Raw genomic sequence first — 22,110 nt, 5'->3', positions numbered from 1 at the left:
TTTGTCTTATTCTTAGGACACGAGAGCAATATGTTTTTATCAGTTCTTGTTGATATCAGAGCTTCGTATGAAAGAATATGGCAAAGAAGGGTGGAAAACTTGGTATTTTCATCATGGTTCTGGCCAGTTATTGCGCAAGACAAGTTCTGCAGTTTGCATGTTAAATGAGATAATATATGGATTATCAGAACAGTCAGTTAATACATATTCAACATTCTTTAAAAAGTCTAGGGAAGAAACCTTGCAAGAAAAGAAACTTGCATATGATGATGACAAGTCTTCAACTTTCAAATGCCAAGGATCAGCTTGGAATATGAGAGAGGGAAAGGATAATAGGGATGCTACAATTCTTTCCATTGCCAGCATTTTGCATGAATATTTGTCACCTGAAGTGTGGGACATTCCATTGGATCAGAATGCACCTCTGCTGGAACATGAAATAGAATTAGATCTTCCATTACATTTCTTCCTTGACACCATAATGCTGCAACAGGAAATGTATTTTCACCAATTAAGTTCTTGACTCAGTTTCTTGAATGTTCTCCTAACCTTGATATTGATTATTTTTTATGGTTCATTGGTTCAGGTGATGTTAGATGGAATAGGCATTTTCAGCATAGTTCTTGGAAAAGATTTTATAATCTGTGGATTTCTGCACTTTTCTCTTTATTTATTTTTAAGGAACTTGATTTGCTCTAACAGTGAGATAAGAATTGCATCAGATGCTGTCCTACGTGTTCTTTCTGTTTCGTCCGGCCATGCCACCGTGAGTGCAAAAAAAAGAGAAACTGTAAAAGCACCAGCTGTTTGTTTTATGTACTGATGCTACATTATTTGGAACAGGTAGGGCAGTTGGTTGTGGCAAATGCAGACTATATTATTGACTCTTTATGTTACCTGTTGCGGCATTTGGATATCAATCCCCATGTTCCTGATGTACTTGCTACTATACTTTCCGATGTCGGTACTGCTCGAGATATTCTGCCATTGTTGGAGGAGCCGGTATGCATGTTAAATAGACTATTACTATTTTTTGCTACTGTTTCTTTTTTTTTTTTTGGAGATATCATGTTGCTGTTTGGCACCTGAAGCAAAAGGGGTCCAGTTTGTGAGGTTGCTGCCAGTGGAAAAGTTAAATCAATCTTCTGGCCTATTTGCATTTTGGAGCTGACTTGGGATAATTACAGTAGAAAAAAAAGTTAAAACATTTTTTTTAATTCATTTTGTTCCTGTCTCTCACAAAATGAGATGGCATGACCTTCTTTTGCATTGCTGAAGGTAGATGGCATGGCTTATTATTCCATGGCTCAAGCTTGAACCATTTATCGTTGTTAATGTTTTTGTGATTCAAACCACTTCAACAATATATTTGAAGCATTAATAGATTTCTAATTTTTTTATAAGTATTTCCTTATTGGTTTGTGTGTATCACATAATTACCTTTTCTTGTACTAAAACTCAGGACATTGCCCTCAGATCCATTGCATCCCTCAGGTTTCAAATGTATTCTGTTGTTTATCGATTTGTTTCTACTGTGTAATCACTTTCTCCTTGTACTAAAACTTGTCATTTGCCACCTTAGCTCTGATTCTTCCTTCCTGAGAGGTATTGCCAGAAAATTTTTTGGTTCATAAGAGCATAGCTGCTACCATTATGATAGATGTTTTACATAAATTTTAGGTGCCTTGCTTTTTAATATTAGGTCAGTGGCTTTTACAGAGGTGGACTTCTTGATTTTGAGTTGGGTTTTGTTGCTGATTCCAGTTTGGTAGGAAATAGTCTTGATAGTTCATATATTATGGTCTTCGAAAGGTTATATTATTACCCATGGTGTGGCAAATGTGTATGTGCATGATTTAGGCTGAGATCCTTCCATGAGTAATAGAGCAATCAATTTAAGCAATGGGTAAGGTGGATGATGCAGGATGAGTTCATATTAGTCTTATTTTGACAATCTTAAATCTGAATCTGAAATCCTCTCATGTCTAGGTTTAAGGTTTTTTATATAATAATATTTGTATTTTTGGATAATTTATGTTATTTATTGAAGTGTTATTAGAATGCAATTTTGAGTTAATTAATGATAAGAATACCTTCATTAGATGTACTTTTTTTTGGAAAATTATAAAACCATCGGAATTTAAGTTTGTAGGGTTCTAGCAGAAGTTTTCATCTCTTAATATTTATTAGTACACTATTTTCCTTATCTTCTTCTCTTACCCATTAGTTTTGGTATTAGGAGCATTATGATGATGAATGGACAATTCTATTTTAGCTCCTTTCCTGTCATGAAATATACTACTGTATTATCAGCTAGACTTCATGCTCTATCCCTTTTAGCTTTGCAAAAAATAATGATATTCTTTCAAAGTTGATGTCGTCCAAGCTGGGGAAGTTTTGTGGTTATCCTTTCAACTTACTCTATTAGTGGAATGAACAATCTTATTAGAGTTTGGTGCTAGCTCTTTTGATCAATTAATCCATGAACTATATGCCATTAATTTATTTGTTTCTATGAAGTTTATGATTCCGCTGTGAGAAACTTCTTCTCGAAGAAGTTGGTATCACACCATCACCTTTTTTGTTTCACTTTCATCAAACTCGTGATGGAATTCTGTTTTGAAGTATATTTGTTTGTTAAATCTATTTATTCATTATAGAGTTTTTTTAAAGACATCCATTGGTTTCTATATGAAATTCTTTATGTTTGACAAAGTGATCTAAGACAATACCATAAATTGTTATGTTATAGCTTATTCTATTAAACATTGTTCTATCATCTTTATACTTTTACATCTCATCTTATATATATTTTTAACAACTATATGGAAGACATGATCCTCTTTTCCCAAGATGTGATTCTTCTTTAACTTTCTTGTCACTTCTCCGACTCCTTATATTATGACTTCTGTATACCATGTTGTCATCTTATTTTACAAAGAAGCCATAAGGACAAAAAAGACACATCGATAAGTAGCATATTTATTTTCTCCCACATCCTAACATAAGCATTAGGGTTATTTTTCCAAACATAATTGTGGTTAATTCTAAAATGTTTTTAGCAGTAAGGCTAATATGTATCATATACTTTACAGTGGTGTATACTTGGAACTTTGGGAATCTCAAGTATTTGTTGTTGATTCCTTGATGTTACAAACTTCAAGTGTAAATACAGCAGCATTACTGTATTCTCAGATGTGGTTGACCATGTCGTGAACTTATTGATTAAGACAATACCATTAATCAGTGATTTCAATAGGCGCTCGAGCGAGGCAAGGCGAGGCCCGAGTGCCTCGCTTCATGTCCAAGCGCCTCGCTTCAAAGAGGCGCCGCTTGGGCGCTCACCCGAGCCCAGTCGCCGAGCGCTTCGGGCGAGCGCCTAGATTTTCTTAATTTAATAGCATATTTTTATTTAAATAATTATATTTATTAATTATATTATATATTTTTATATTTTAGTGTCTCGCTTCGCTCGAGCGAGCGCCTAGCACCTTTGGTGTTTTTGGACCTTGGCACCTTTTGGCGCCTAGCGTTTTTTAAATCACTGCCATTGATACAATACCTTAAATCAGCATGGTCAGACTACAATTGTTTCGGAAAATATCAAGCCAACCCTAAATAGTTGGAATATTATGGCTTGTTTTTGTACTTGTGTGGTAATCAAGGATTTTACAGCAAAATGCGGATACAAGAATCTTGGTTTAAAGAGATTAATAGTGCAATAACTTTCTATCAGATGCAATCTGGAGATTGCACATCCTAAAATTTGGTGTATATGTTTGAACTTTTCTCATGCGTGTTTAGCAATTTGTTCTCATCTGTTTTCTACTGCATGGGTGGATTTATTTTGTTTCATTCTTTCCTTTGATTTACTGCTGGGGTTTTAAAATGGTGTCTCTAACCTTTTTAGGTGTATTTCTTCTTAAAATTATATATAAGATGAGTAATTTGAAAGTCAATTTATTTATCATTTACTGCCAATACTCTTTTTTTCCTCTAAATTGGTTTGGTCAATTGCCACAGATGCGAGCTGTCTCCTCAGAGTTAGAGGTCCTTGGTAGGCATCAACACCCAAATTTAACTATTCCATTTCTAAAGGTAAAAACATTTCTTTTCCAGTCTTCATTTTTTTTTTCTTTTTAAATTTCAGCTCTTCTACACATGGACATAGAATTAAGTTCTAGGTTTCACTAACGAGTGACCATGTTACATGAATTGTGTTCTGATTTATTTTAGACTAGTTTCTACAGCATCTTGCTGTCACATATCCTTGTTCTTATCTGATGATGGAATTCATTTGATATGTATCTGTATCATTGACATAACCATATATGATTATCCTGCTTGACAAAAAGAATTTCAATCTGCATAAAGCTGATGTGAACATTTTGGCAGGTTCAAAGATTTTAGGTGTATATAGGTGCAAACTAAAATTTATTGGACCTGTATAATGTATATCATTCTATCCCTTGTTATATCAAGAAGAACTATGGTTGGCATTCCAAAGTATTTAGAATTGTGGTTAACTCTTCTTGTATCAGAGTTATGTTTCCTTTTTGTTGTATGTTTAATATAATGAATATAAATCTCTTTTGCTTGGAGAAAAAAAATCTTTGTTTTATCTTGTTCTATTATTATATTCTTCTTTCTTGTTTTATCTTGTTCTATTATTTCATTCTTAATCCTAAAGTTTGAAGATGTTACAAGCAGATTTTCTTATTTGTATTTTGAGCTTGCTGATTGTTAACATTCTTGTGTCTAGGCTGTGGGTGAAATTGCAAAGGCATCACAAACTGAAGCATCTTCTTTGCCAGATCAGACAGAAATATTTAGTGCACACGTCAGCTCCAAGATTCTTATAATGCAAAAATGGATTAATGAGAATCATGTGGATAGTAGCTCCTTCTCCATGTGTACCGAATCCCAGGCTTTAGGTAATTCTGATTTGTACTATAAGGATTCTGGTCTTCTGTTTCGGCTTTGATTAGTACTGTTGAATGATTGGCACATGACCATGAAATCTGCCAAATTATGTTTCATTGAATTTTGTGAGTATTAATTTAAGAAATTGATAAAATAAATAATTGAAAGGGTTGTTTTTTTCATTTAGTTACTCCTAAGTTGTATCTAACAGAACAAAGTTCGATATTTCTTTGAGTTTCGGCAATGATTTTACTGTATATTGCTTTTATTTGTAAAATTGTACTAAAAATCAGGGTCTGCCATACCGAACCATACCGCCCGGTATGGGCGGTACGTACCGATCCGACAGATTGTCGGTACACGGATCGTTTGTTACCGGTCCGAGTGCACTGTAGCACTGTAGCAGTACTACAGTACTCGGCACACCTGGGTGTACCGCTCGGTATACCATACCGTACCGGTACCGAGCCCAGGTGGAAATACCGGTACGGTACGGTATTGCGAACCTTGCTAAAAATTCTTACATTACTGTGATCTTCGCCCAGACAGATATCTCATATTTCAAATTGTACTATTTAGTATATCTGATATCATGATGAAATATGACTAAGAGTGTAGAAGTTTAGTTGCTTTCACATGTGATTGCCATATTTAACTAACAAACTAAGCACTTTGATCATAAAATTTTATACACTCCCCTAGTGAAAGAACACTTTTCTAAAAACAAAGAATTAGTTCTCTTTGAAGATGTGAAAGTGGAGACAGATTAAATAGTTATCTTCTGTGGTTTAGCAGGCTTCCAGTGCTATTTTTTTCTCATTTCTTTGTTTCAATTGGTATATTGTTATTATGATATTTTTAATCTAGTGTTTGAATATTTTATGTAGTCTTTCAAGGTTCTCTTTGTTCAATGCAAGTGCTATTTGGAATAATTTCCCATTGCCTTTTTGTTCTAATTTGACAACCAGAAATTGGATCTGTCAATTTTGATGATGTTAGTCTTCACTTGGAATATTGGGAGGAATTTTGTTTAAGTTTAATGAGATGAAAAGATACAGAAGAATTGTTGGATCTCTTGTTGGATCATGCTTAAAAGCTGCATCACCACTTGTTTCTTCACAGAAAGAATCAGCTTGTCTGGTGTCTCTGGACATTTATTGAGGTACTTGCTTGATATGTGTGTTTATAAAACATTTTTGGCCAAATGAATCTCTTTCTAATTCTCATTCTGCTGTTGCAAATACTGTTTGGTGTTTAATTGTAGCTCAATGCACAGGCACCCATTAATGCAGGTCTGGGAAGGGTCAATTATGCAGTTCTTTCTTTCAGTCAGAGAGAATTAAATTTAGTCTTTCTCAATTTAAGTTTCTACTATATAAAGGGAAAACACAAATTAAGCTCAGCCATTTCAGTATTTATTGTGATGTGAGGAAACCTCTTAGTTACCTGTGTTTAAAGTGAAACCTTACAAGTGACTTAAAAGAAAAAAAAATCTGGATTGAAAATAAGAAAAGAACAAAGGACAGCGCATGTTGCTTCACAAGTAGGATACCTTTTCATGTTGATGACCCTTTTCGTTTGTTTAGCATTTCTTTGTTTGATAGCAGTATTTTCAAACTAATGGGGCTATGTAATTTTAGTGGAAAATTAATTGATTACTTATTCATATACGGCAACTTGGATTTCTGAAATTTTTTGACGTGAGGATACTTTGGGTAGATGGCTTACCTTTATGTACCTATCAGATACCTTATTCATTAGATAATTTTTTGGTACAAGTGCCCTGTGCTTAGTCTGTGAATTCAAAATTTTTTACTACCATTCATACGCTTGTTGCTTTTCATGGAGTGTCTTTTGCAAATGGTTCTTCTTACGAATGACAAGCTATTAATGATGGATAGAATGATTACTGGTTACATAATGTAGTTTGCTTGTCATTTGCAAGGTTATAAAGTTGGACAAATTTTGAAGTCTATGTTTACCTAAAATCCAATGATTACAAACTAGAAATTATTTAAGCAATAGGAACATGTACATTGCCATGCAGATTTTCGATTATGTAGGTCCAAATGAAGGTTTTTTAAAGCTTTATTTTCATTTGGATCTATTATTTTAGATGTTTATTTTTGAAGAAAGTTCATTTGGCTCTGCTATAATAGTTGTTTATTCTGTGACTTGTTCTGGATTATTGTAACAGGGAAGCCATTGTTTTGCTAAGTGAAAGGCTTGCATTTACCATCTCTTTGTTCTTTATATAACTATATGCTTGTCAAGGATTTTAAGATGTCGACCATTTGGAGGTGTTACTGTATTATTTCCCTAAATCATGTGTTTCGTTGTGGCTTTCAGTTTCTAGAAGTGCCACTTTTATTGGGGTAGCAACCATGAAAAGTCAGAACATGTTCTGAATGTTGTTATATGGTTTAATTGGGAAAATGAACTGTTCTGACTATGATTTCAAGTTTGTCATAATTTCCTTGGTGTAGTATACTTTGGGTCATGGGTACAATCCAAGCATGGGCCATGCTGCTTGGTTTTTGGTATGTGGGGGTAGGGATAATGTTGACTTTTTTGGATTAGTTCCTGATAGTTCTGTTGCTTTTCGATCTTGTCGTGTATGATGGCAATCTGGAAAATACAGTATTGCAAAACAGATCAACAACCTGCATCATAATTTCAAGTAGTATGATCAAAGTAAATAGACAGCATCTTCTTGTTGGTTTGTCTTTTTCTCAACACTCCTTTTCTCTTTCTGGAATAATGTTGTATTTTGCAGAGAACAAAATTTCACATTTATTCCCAAGGTCTCAGTCCGTTGTCTTATTACTTTTAAGCAAGTCATTTAGGACTATCAGTTTAACAGATTCTGCCTGTAAATTGCTGCCCTAAAAAGGTGTTACTGGTTAGACTGTTGCAACAAAGCAAATGTTAATGGAAGTCTTGGTTTCTGTGCCAAAATCAGTTGATATGGTAGGAAACGTGAACCCTCTTCTCCATATTATTATTGGTTATGTTTGACAATTGTGTGTTGGTTTTGAACCATTGCATAATATGTTTTCTTTGTTCAACTAAATAAAATAATTAGATGTATACTTTTGTTAGGGGCTTGAGTGGTAAATATCTTATTGGAAAATAGTAAAACAAAATCTTTCTTGTTATTCTCCTTAGATTTCAGTTGTTTGTACTTTAGAGTAAGGCATTTTTTTGTAGGATGTTTCTGTATCTCTTGCAAAAATGGAGGAAGCTTATAAGCACGAGAAACAAACCAAAGCAGCAATCTGGGAAGCAGTTCAGTTGCTATCACTAAATGATCTGAAAGATGGGATGGAGGCTGCAGATGAGGAAGCTGACGAGAACAGAGTGCTTCCAGCAATGAACATAATCTGGCCTTATTTGATTCTTTGCCTTAAAAATAAGGTTTCAGTGGTATGATAGATTTTTTTTTTGCTAATTTAGTAAATCTCTTTGGTCTTTTTTCCGTTAACATTTAGTCTATTCTGCGACATCGTACTTTGCTCGATTGTCTGATTTATGCTGAAGCTTCATATATATTTCTCATGTCTTATCAATCTTTTGTTGACTGACCTAGCTGAAAAATGGACTTTTGGATGACTGGACGCATAGGAATCTTCTAGATCTTATTATTTTGACTATATTTGGCATCTTGGAAGATGTAACTTATCTTGCACAATTGACTTGCCATTTTAAAACTTGTGACATGAATACTAAGCAACTGGTATCACATTAGAAATCCTGTTATTTTAGATGTAGTTAGTTTATGTACCATATGTTATAACCATTTTCTGGCTGGAGGAGAGGCCTGATGATTGGTTAATGTTGGTCCACAACATCATTCCTAGATCAAGACTAGAAGAGAATGTCATCACAAGCACCGTGTAACAGACCTATATGTTGCAGTTTGCTAAACTTTGCTTGGTGCCTGTTGCTTTCATTTGAAACTTTCAAAGTACCATCTAAATGTAGGACAACCTACAAAGGGCTAAAGGGGATTGGGAATGGAGTGGTTGATAAGAAATTAAAAAAGAAAAGACAGAGGAGAATAATGATAATATTTAACAATGAGCTCAAGTACCATAGGATCAAACGCATACTAGTCGTGAGTGTAGAGATAGACATTTTATGTAATCCTTCTTGCTTTATTTGATAATGAAGTTGTAACAATTGTTAATGCTTGACAGCTCCAATAACACCATATTTTGTTTGATGTTTTAGTAACCATTAAAGGACTTTTAATATTTTGTCTTCTGATTATGCAGTGATGTTTCTACCTTGCTGTATTCCCAGTTAAAGGATTTATGCTGTATTCCCAGTTGAAGGATTTATGCTGTATTCCCAGTTGAAAAGCCTTGGCATGTGGCTGCATTAGATACAGCTTTGATTTTTCTTTTATTCTTTTTCAGGTTGTGATCAGGAAATGCTTGAATATGCTGCATAAAGCAGTTCAAATTGGTGGCGGGGACTTTTTTGTTCGCCGGTTTCAGAATGATGGGCATACTATATGGAAGTTGCTTACTTCATCCCCATTTCGAAGGAAACCAATGCTATCAAATGAGGAAAGAATTCTTCTCCCTTACCGAAGTAATTCTATCACTTCAGAAGAACCTATGGCTGAAGTCTCCAGCCAAAAAATCCAGGCAGCAGTATTGGACATGATTACCATGATATGTTCAGACAAGAGGACTAGTTCAGCATTACAGACAGTCCTGAAGAAGGTTAGTGGTATTGTCGTAGGTATTGCTTGCAGTAGCATGGCAGGTCTCAAAGATGCATCTCTAAGGGCATTATCAGGACTTGCTTGCATTGATTCAGACCTTACCTGGCTTCTGCTTGCCGACGTCTACTATTCCCTGAATAGAAGGGATGTTATCCTTCCACCATGCCGAGATCTGGCTGGGATTTCTGAGCTGCTTCCTGCCACATCATCCAAAAAGGAATATTTGTTTGTGAATTATGCAGGAGAAGATTTAGGCTTTGAGATAGATCCTTCATCCGTGGAGGTAGTATTTAGAAAGATGGAATCAGAAGTTCTTTTATGATAACATTTGTACAGTCGGATCTGTATCATGTTGAATGTACTCTGTAAATTTGTGGGAGATGTTAAGAATCATTGAGAATGTAAAAGGGCATTAGATGTCACTTTGCACATGGTAGTTATAAGATTATGTTACATGCGGAGGCTTTTAGTGCACGTTTCCCAAATGTTCGAGGCAATGTTTTCAAAAGGCATTTTCCTTTTCTAGCAAGGCAAGTTTGGGTAACTTTTCTTCAGTGCGGTAATTTCTTGTATATTCTGCCTCATGGAGTTAAATGATTTCATTTGTATGATGTTCATGAAACTCTGAAATCAACTCAAATGTTTGGTTATCATACCATTAATATTGCAGTAGCATGGCAGGTCTCAAAGATGCATCGCTAATGGCATTATCAGGACTTGCTTGCATTGATTCAGACCTTACCTGGCTTCTGTTTGCCAACGTCTACTATTCCCTGAATAGAAGGGATGTTATCCTTCCACCATGCCGAGATCTGGTGGGGATTTCTGAGCTGCTTCCTGCCGCATGATCCAAAAAGGAATATTTGTTTGTGAATTATGCAGGAGAAGATTTAGGCCTTGATATAGATCCTTCATCCGTGGAGGTAGTATTTAGAAAGATGGAATCAGAAGTTCTTTTATGATAACATTTGTACAGTCATCTGTATCATGTTGAATGTACTCTGTAAATTTGTGGGAGATGTTAAGAATCATTGAGACTGTAAAAGGGCATTAGATGTCACTTTGCACATGGTAGTTATAAGATTATGTTACATGCGGAGGCTTTTAGTGCACGTTTCCCAAATGTTCGAGGCAATGTTTTCAAAGGGCATTTTCCTTTTCTAGCAAGGCAAGTTTGGGTAACTTTTCTTCAGTGAGATAATTTCTTATATATTGTCTCATGGTGTTAAATGATTTCATTTGTATGATGTTCATGAAACTCTGAAATCTACTCAAATGTTTGGTTATCATACCATTAATATTGTGTGATTCCTCTTGTTATCCTTGGTTGTTTTTTAGGTTTACATATGTATTTTCAATTGGGGTACGCCATAGTTGCGAAGCACAGTATCGGTTTGTGATTCTATCTCAGCCAACCGTTGAAAAGATGAGAACATCACCTTGTCAGTTTGCAAGCGGAAATGACGTCGTGGGTGGGATCGTTGAAATAATCATCTGGCCCCAATCATGTTAAACAGTAGGTGTACGCTTAGAGCATAGGGTAGCAAGCGAGGGCGGTTGTACCTAAAAGTCGAAGGAATGTAGATTGTTTATCTTCATCATCAAATCAAAGAGGCAGTAGTATCATTCGAAGAACAAACGAGCAACCGCTAATTGGTAGCTGAACACAGTGTCGATGAGAACACACGGGATGATCGTCAGCGTTTCAATACCATTGATTGATGAGTACAAGCTTATCCAGGTATCTTTTTCAAGCTTATCCAGGTATCTTTTTCTAGTTGATACGAGAGACTTGATGTGGTGAGACCACAGATTATTCAGTTGGAAATCGTTTTGTTAGTGACTCGGTTCGAGATAATCGGATAGGCTGACTGAGATCTTTCTGGTTGTAAGATTCCTTCCTGGGACTAGGTCATTCAGGTGTCTTCGAGCGATCGACGATCCTACTTGACATGGCGACATAGGAGGTTGTCTGACGTGGTCTCTTCGATGCTTAAGTTAGCAAAAGGGAGAAGACAGCAATATAAACTGTATGACTGAGTTAGTATATAGAGACTCCTCTTTTGACATCTACTTAGGGGTAGTTTTTATATGCCTATGGGGACGATCGTTTATAGATTGTTAGTGTTTGTTGATATTTTAAACGAGTAGTTTATTTGTTTTAGAGTAATTATTATGAATGTGACGACTATTATTAAATTTTGTAGCGGTTGCACGTACTCATACTGGCGCGAATGGTACCGACAAGGAGTGGCTGAGAGTGGTCCTCTCGCGTACTAAATGGCACTGATTCCTATTTTCTTTGAGGGAGCATACAAAGTTCCGTCAAGAAAATTTCAAGAACTCAACAACGACAGAGCTCGAAGAGAACGAAGACAGAGAACAAACGAGGCGTTTCAAGAAATATGATGGGGAGGACAGAGCAGAATATATAGGGGTGGAGTGTCTAGTATCATAGGTCGGTGAGAGGGAGATGCACTCCAGTGGTACGATTGGTATGAAACTTTCCATGGAGTTCCTTCGTGAGAGCAGTTCAAAAGAGGACTTCTCGTTCGCTTTGGCCCATCCGAATATGAGAATGTTGATTGTCAGCTTGCCAAAATTCGTCAGACTTCTATAGTGTTAGAATATCAGAGTAAGTTTGAAAAATTATCAAATCAAGCTAGAGATTTGTCAGACCGACAACTTCTGGATACATTTATTGAAGGGCTTATTCCAGAGATCCGGTGTGAAGTTAAGGCTCGTCAACCCCGCACTATGATAGCTGCGATCTCATTTGCAAATCTACATGAGAAAAAAATTGGCAATGAAAGATCAGCAAGGGATTTGTACTATAATGAAAATTGGAGTATGGAGCACCGATGTAAACAAGGACAACTTCTGATGATTGAGTCAATTAGAGATGAACCGGAAGTAAAAGAGTTGGACTCCGATCATAAAGGTATGAAAACCAATGAAGATATTGAAGCCATCACACATACAGTACATGCATTAGCTATCTACACTAACCCACAAACTATGAAAATCGGAGGAACTTTGAAGCATCAACATGTCACTATTTTGATTGATACAGATAGCACTAATAATTTTATGGATAGGAAAGTTGCAGCTCAATTAGGCCACCACATTTAAGGCTGTGATATATTCGAAGCTAATGGACGGATTTTAACTTATGATAGCAAAGGCCAGGAATTTCTTGCAATGATTACTATACTGAAAGATCGACCTGTTGCTACAGTGTTGCAACGATTACTATACTGAAAGATCGACCTGATTGCTCCAAGCAGGTCCTAAATCGTACCATCCGATTTTGTTTTCCCATGTTTGTCCACATCGATCTAACGGATGAGATCCATTGGCTGAAAGCATCTCAACCGTTAATCGATGTGTATAAACACCTATGATCTTATTGGACACCGACTTCGATCCACAAGATAGGCTAATGTAACGAAGAGAGCCTAATTGGGTGAGCAAACGGATCAGGTATTGGGTTAAACGAATCCGAATCCGCATAATAATTCAAATAATACTAAATTCCAGTATTTTTTTTTTATATGTGGCTTTACGTGTCTATATACTTTCAAGTTTGGCATTAACATATATTCCTTTCCAAATTTTAATATCTCATTTCCATATATAACTCATACAATACACTACACACACATACACAACACACACACAACACACAACCAACACATACTACACACACACAACACACAAACATATATAAACATAACTCATAACAATACACATTATATATAAAACATACATAACTCACAACAACACACTACACACTATACATAACATACACAACACACAAAACATACATAACTCATAATAATACACACTACACACACAACATACACAACACACATATAACATATACAACACATACATAGTATACACAATACACACGTACAAATAACATAAATACACACACATAACATATACAAAACACACACATCTATACGCAACTTAACACACACCAGACATACACACAACTCACACTACACATAACACACACACAAATAACACACACTACACACTACACACTACACACTACACACACACATAACTTACACAACACACACACATAACTTACACTACACAACACACACACACAACATACACAACTTATAACAACAACACACACACACAAAACATATACTCACAAACAATACACACAACACACATATACACACAACTTATAACACACACTACACACACACAACATATACACACACTACACACAACTCATAACACAAACTACTACACACACACAACACACAAACAATACACACACATAACATACACTACACACACTACACACAACACACACAAAACACATAACATACACAACACACAACCCATATCAATACACACAAACAACACACAAATAACACACACAACAAACACAACTCATAACACACACACAACACACACATATACACAACACACAAACACACAAACAACACACACATATACACAACACACACAACATACACAACTCATAACACACACAACACACACAACTCATAACACACACACAAACAACACATAAATAACACACACAACACACTACACACACATAACATATACAAAAAACACACAAAACACAACACACAAACACACACAACATACACAACACACAACTAATATCAATACACACAAAACATACACAACACACACACAAATATACACAACACACAAACACACACATATATACGCAACTTAACACACACCACACATACAAACAACACACACACATACACACAACTCACACTACACATAACACACACTACACACACTACACACTACACACACACATAACTTACACAACACACACTACACAACACACACACATAACTTACACAACACACACTACACAACACACACACACAACATACACAACTTATAACAACAACACACACACACACAAAACATACACAACACACACACACAAAACATATACTCACAAACAATACACACAACACACACATATACACACAACTTATAAAACACACTACACACACACAATACACTACACACACACAAACACACACCACACACACATAACATATACACACAACTCATAACAACATATACACACACAACTCATAACATACACACAAACAACACACACACAACATATACACAAACAATACACACAATACACACAACTCATAACACAAAACACACACAAATTATAACACACACTACTACACACACACAACACACAAACAATACACTACACACACACCACACACACACAACTAATAACAACATATACACACACAACTCATAACATACACACAAACAACACGCACACACAATACACACACATAACATACACAAAACACACTACACACAACACACAAAACTCATAACATTGACATACACAACACACACACAACATATAATATACAAAACACACACACACAACACACAACTCATATCAATACACACAAACAACACAAATAACACACACAACAAACACAACTCATAACACACACACAACACACATATATACACAACACACAAACACACAAACAACACATACATATACACAACACACAACACACAACTCATATCATCAATACACACAAAACATACACAACACACACGACTCATAACACACACACAACTCATAACATACACACAAACAACACACAAATAACACACACAACTCATAACACACACACAAATAACACACACAACACACACACAAACAACACATAAATAACACACACAACACACTACACACACATAAACACACTACACACTACACACACATAACATATACAAAAAACACACAAAACACAACACACAACACACACATATACACAACACACAAACACACACAACATACACAACACACAACTCATATCAATACAAACAAAACATACACAACACACACACAAATATACACAACACACAAACACACACATATATACGCAACTTAACACACACCACACATACAAACAACACACACACATACACACAACTCACACTACACATAACACACACTACACACACACATAACTTACACAACACACACTACACAACACACACACATAACTTACACAACACACACTACACAACAAACACAAACAACATACACAACTTATAACAACAACACACAAACACACACAAAACATACACAACACACACACACAAAACATATACTCACAAACAATACACACAACACACACATATACACACAACTTATAACACACACTACACACACACAATACACTACACACACACAAACACACACCACACACACATAACATATACACACAACTCATAACAACATATACACACACAACTCATAACATACACACAAACAACACACACACAACATATACACACAAACAATACACACAATACACACAACTCATAACACAAAACATACACAAATTATAACACACACTACTACACACACACAACACACAAACAATTACAACATATACACACACAACTCATAACATACACACAAACAACACGCACACACAATACACACACGTAACATACACAACACACACTAGACACAACACACACAAAACTCATAACATAGACATACACAACACACACACAACATATAATATACAAAACACACACACACAACACACAACTCATATCAATACACACAAACAACACACAAATAACACACACAACAAACACAACTCATAACACACACATATACACAACACACACAACATACACAACACACAACTCATATCATCAATACACACAAAACATACACAACACACACGACTCATAACACACACACAACTCATAACATACACACAAACAACACACAAATAACACACACAACTCATAACACACACACAAATAACACACACAACACACACACAAACAACACATAAATAACACACACAACACACTACACACACATAAACACACTACTCACTACACACACATAACATATACAAAAAACACACAAAACACAACACACAACACACACAAATACACAACACACAAACACACACAACATACACAACACACAACTCATATCAATACACACAAAACATACACAACACACACACAAATATACACAACACACAAACACACACATATATACGCAACTTAACACACACCACACATACAAACAACACACACACATACACACAACTCACACTACACATAACACACACACAAACAACACACACTACACACTAAACACACACATAACTTACACAACACACACACATAACTTACACTACACAACACACACACACAACATACACAACTTATAACAACAACACACAAAACATACACAACACACACACACGCAACATATACTCACAAACAATACACACAACACACACATATATACACAACTTATAACACACACTACACACACACAATACACTACACACACACAAACACACACCACACACACATAACATATACACAAAACTCATAACAACATATACACACACAACTCATAACATACACACAAACAACACACACACAACATATACACACAAACAATACACACAATACACACAACTCATAACACAAAACACACACAAATTATAACACACACTACTACACACACACAACACACAAACAATACACTACACACACCACACACACACAACTAATAACAACATATACACACACACAACTCATAACATACACACAAACAACACGCACACACAATACACACACATAACATACACAACACACACTACACACAACACACACAAAACTCATAACATAGACATACACAACACACACACAATATATAATATACAAAACACACACACACAACACACAACTCATATCATCAATACACACAAACAACACACAAATAACACACACAACAAACACAACTCATAACACACACACAACACACACATATACACAACACACAAACACACAAACAACACACACATATACACGACACACACAACATACACAACACACAACTCATATCATCAATACACACAAAACATACACAACACACACGACTCATAACACACACACAACTCATAACATACACACAAATAACACACACAACTCATAACACACGCACAAATAACACACACAACACACACACAAACAACACATAAATAACACACACAACACACTACATACACATAAACACACTACACACACATAACATATACAAAAAACACACAAAACACAACACACAACACACACATATACACAAAACACAAACACACACAACACACAACTCATATCAACACACACAAAACATACACAACACACACACAAATATACACACACACAAACACACACATATATACGCAACTTAACACACACCACACAGACAAACAACACACACATATACACACAACTCACACTACACATAACACAAACTACACACACTACACACTACACACACACATAACTTACACAACACACACTACACAACACACACACATAACTTACACAACACACACTACACAACACACACACACAACATACACAACTTATAACAACAACACACACACACACAAAACATATACTCACAAACAATACACACAACACACAAATATACACAACTTATAACACACACTACACACACACAATACACTACACACACACAAACACACACCACACACACATAACATATACACACAACTCATAACAACATATATACACACAAACAACACACACACAACATATACACACAAACAATACACACAATACACACAACTCATAACACAAAACACACACAAATTATAACACACACTACTACACACACAACACACAAACAATACACTACACACACACCACACACACACAACTAATAACAACATATACACACATAACATACACACAAACAACACGCACACACAATACACACACATAACATACACAACACACACTACACACAACACATAAAACTCATAACATAGACATACACAACACACACACAACATATAATATACAAAACACACACACACAACACACAACTCATATCAATACACACAAACAACACAAATAACACACACAACAAACACAACTCATAACACACACACAACACACACGTATACACAACACACAAAAACACAAACACACGAACAACACACACATATATACAACACACACAACATACACAACACACAACTCATATCATCAATACACACAAAACATACACAACACACACGACTCATAACACACACACAACTCATAACATACACACAAACAACACACAAATAACACACACAACTCATAACACACACACAAATAACACACACAACACACTACACACACATAAACACACTACACACTACACAAACATAACATATACAAAAAACACACAAAACACAACACACAACACACACATATACACAACACACAAACACACACAACATACACAACACACAACTCATATCAATACACACAAAACATACACAACACACACACAAATATACACAACACACAAACACACACATATATACGCAACTTAACACACACCACACACACATACACACAACTCACACTACACATAACACACACACAAACAACACACACTACACACTACACACACACATAACTTACACAACACACACTACACAACACACACACATAACTTACACAAGACACACTACACAACACACACACAAAACATACACAACACACACACACAAAACATATACTCACAAACAATACACACAACACACACATATACACACAACTTATAACACACACTACACACACACAATACACTACACACACACAAACACACACCACACACACAACACACAAACAATACACTACACACACCACACACACATAACTAATAACAACATATACACACACAACTCATAACATACACACAAACAACACGCACACGCAATACACACACATAACATACACAACACACACTACACACAACACACACAAAACTCATAACATAGACATACACAACACACACACAACATATAATATACAAAACACACACACACAACACACAACTCATATCAATACACACAAACAACACACAAATAACACACACAACACACACATATACACAACACACAAACACACAAACACACAAACAACACACACATATACACAACACACAACTCATATCATCAATACACACAAAACATACACAACACACACGACTCATAACACACACACAACTCTTAACATACACACAAACAACACACAAATAACACACACAACTCATAACACACACACAAATAACACACACAACACACACACAAACAACACATAAATAACACACACAACACACTACACACACATAAACACACTACACACTACACACACATAACATATACAAAAAACACACAAAACACAACACACAACACACACATATACACAACACACAACTCATATCAATACACACAAAACATACACAACACACACACAAATATACACAACACACAAACACACACATATATACGCAACTTAACACACACCACACATACAAACAACACACACACATACACACAACTCACACTACACATAACACACACACAAACAACACACACTACACACTACAGACACACATAACTTACACAACACACACTACACAACACACACAAACAACACACACACACAACATACACAACTTATAACAACAACACACACACACAAAACATACACAACACACACACACACGCAACATATACTCACAAACAATACACACAACACACATATACACACAACTTATAACACACACTACCCACACACAATACACTACACACGCACAAACACACACCACACACACATAACATATACACACAACTCATAACATACACACAAACAACACACACACACAACATATACACACAAACAATACACACAATACACACAACTCATAACACAATACACACACATACACACATAAATTATAACACACACTACTACCCACACACAACACACAAACAATACACTACACACACACCACACACACACAACTAATAACAACATACACACAAACAATACGCACACACAATACACACATAATATACACAACACACACTACCCACAACACACACAAAACTCATAACATAGACATACACAACACACACACAACATATAATATATAAAACACACACACAACATATAATATACAAAACACACACACACAACACACATAACATACACAACACACAACTCATATCAATACACACAAACAACACACAAATAACACACACAACATACACAACACACAACTCATATCATCATTACACACAAAACACACACAACACACACGACTCATAACATACACACAAACATACTAGCCCCCTAATGGGAGGGGCCTTATCGGGTTGTCGAGATAGTCCGACCGAGTACGTACCGGCTCGCGACAGTGAGCGGTTCTCCTTTGCCGAGGACATGGAACGTCCAGAACCTTAAGAAATTTTTCGTTTGAATAAGGAGTTTTTTCGTCTAGGGGAAGAGATCTCCTCTGAGGAACGAGGAAGAAGTCGGGCAATCCACGACAAGAAAAATCCTTCCTTGATTTTCGCCGAAAAAATGGAACGACCAGAGCCTTAAGAATCTTTCGAGGAGGAAGAAACTTTTCGCCTAAAGGAAGAAAGTGACAAGCAAAAACACAAGAGAAGTGAAAGTTTTCTTTTATTCAAGGCAAAACCGACTTACAGGACTCGACTCCGACTTACAAAATTAACTGACACCTTAGATAACAAAAATACAGGACTCGTCCTCATTACAATGGGACGTCCAGGCGGTCGTCGAAGGGGACGTCCTCGAGCATGTCAACCTCCAGATCCTCTGGGTGGGTCGTAAAAGGATCCTCTTCCACCTCGAGGCCGGGGTGACGAACGCGGAAGCGGGACGTGGCGATCCGGTATCCATATTCGAAGGACACCCGCCCCGTCTGCGTTAGCCCGAGTTCCAACCCCTCAGACTTTTTGTACGCCTCGAGGAGCTCCTTCTCCTTGACGGGTCAGAGACGGACCTCCTCCGCCAACGCTTCCGAGGCCGCTCTCGCCTCGGCCTTCGCTTCCACCAGCTTCTTGCTGAGGGTGCCCGCCTCCGTCCTCGACAGGCGGAGCTCAATCCGCTCCACCCTTATTGTCTTCTGGAGCTCCTCGTTCAACTTCTTGGAAGTCTCGAGCTCCGACCTAAGGCAGGCCGCCTCCGCCTCAGACTCCGCCGCACGCTTCTCGACGGCCGCCACAGCCTCTGGACCGGCCCCGGCACGGACCTCCTCGACCTGGCGGTGGAGCTCGGCGTTACGACTGATAAGGCCCCCGATGACCCGGCCAGTGTCACGCACCCTGTCCATCAGGGCCGTCGCATAGTGAAGACCCTGTAAAAAGGAAGACGAGTCAGCATGAGACGAACAGCCCCGAACGGAAAGAGAAGAGGAGTACTTACCCGGGTCAAGGATTGGGCCGATTTGCTGAGCAAAGGCTCCGAGGACAAAGTGTACAAATCCCAAGATTACACTA

At 36.7% G+C, this 22,110-nt stretch overlaps 2 protein-coding genes and 1 pseudogene across 5 annotated transcripts in view; 2 read left to right on the top strand and 1 right to left on the bottom strand.

Annotated features, from left to right (window-relative positions):
- Nucleotides 1-10,765, top strand: part of LOC135588849 (uncharacterized) — a 36,750-nt gene extending 25,985 nt beyond the window's left edge. For 2 of the 4 annotated variants that reach the window (XM_065081201.1, XM_065081199.1), the window contains 8 exons: nt 17-766; nt 844-1,002; nt 4,024-4,098; nt 4,763-4,934; nt 5,892-6,085; nt 8,134-8,349; nt 9,345-10,188; nt 10,340-10,765. In XM_065081201.1, coding sequence (XP_064937273.1) covers nt 17-168 — 152 coding nt within the window. In that variant the 3' untranslated portion in view covers nt 169-766; nt 844-1,002; nt 4,024-4,098; ... (3 more) ...; nt 9,345-10,188; nt 10,340-10,765. The remainder of the gene's footprint in view (nt 1-16; nt 767-843; nt 1,003-4,023; nt 4,099-4,762; nt 4,935-5,891; nt 6,086-8,133; nt 8,350-9,344; nt 10,189-10,339) is intronic. The other 2 variants (XM_065081200.1, XM_065081202.1) reach the window with 2 other exon arrangements.
- LOC135680446 (uncharacterized) lies at nt 314-21,542 on the top strand. Its single transcript, XM_065194326.1, has 12 exons — nt 314-498; nt 682-766; nt 844-1,002; nt 1,703-1,768; nt 4,024-4,098; nt 4,763-4,934; nt 6,046-6,085; nt 6,188-6,215; nt 7,410-7,463; nt 8,134-8,349; nt 9,345-9,941; nt 21,351-21,542. The coding sequence occupies exons 1-12, from the start codon at nt 314-316 to the stop codon at nt 21,540-21,542; spliced, it is 1,869 nt and encodes a 622-aa protein (XP_065050398.1).
- LOC135588848 (protein ROOT INITIATION DEFECTIVE 3-like) overlaps nt 21,255-22,110 on the bottom strand; it is a 28,420-nt pseudogene continuing 27,564 nt past the window's right edge.

This window comes from Musa acuminata, chromosome BXJ1-8, assembly GCF_036884655.1.
Source record: "Musa acuminata AAA Group cultivar baxijiao chromosome BXJ1-8, Cavendish_Baxijiao_AAA, whole genome shotgun sequence".
NCBI classification, from domain to species: domain Eukaryota; kingdom Viridiplantae; phylum Streptophyta; class Magnoliopsida; order Zingiberales; family Musaceae; genus Musa; species Musa acuminata.
The sequence above is the reverse complement of the archived record's forward strand: the minus strand, read 5'-3'. Positions and strand labels throughout refer to the sequence as shown.

Excerpts from the sequence above, each read along its gene's own strand:
- LOC135680446 (XM_065194326.1), top strand. The coding sequence starts at position 314 with ATGAGAGAGGGAAAGGATAATAGGGATGCTACAATTCTTTCCATTGCC. Across the intron at positions 1,769-4,023 it reads TTGTTGCTGATTCCAGTTTG|ATGCGAGCTGTCTCCTCAGA; the intron begins GTAGGAAATAGT and ends CAATTGCCACAG. Across the intron at positions 4,099-4,762 it reads TAACTATTCCATTTCTAAAG|GCTGTGGGTGAAATTGCAAA; the intron begins GTAAAAACATTT and ends TCTTGTGTCTAG.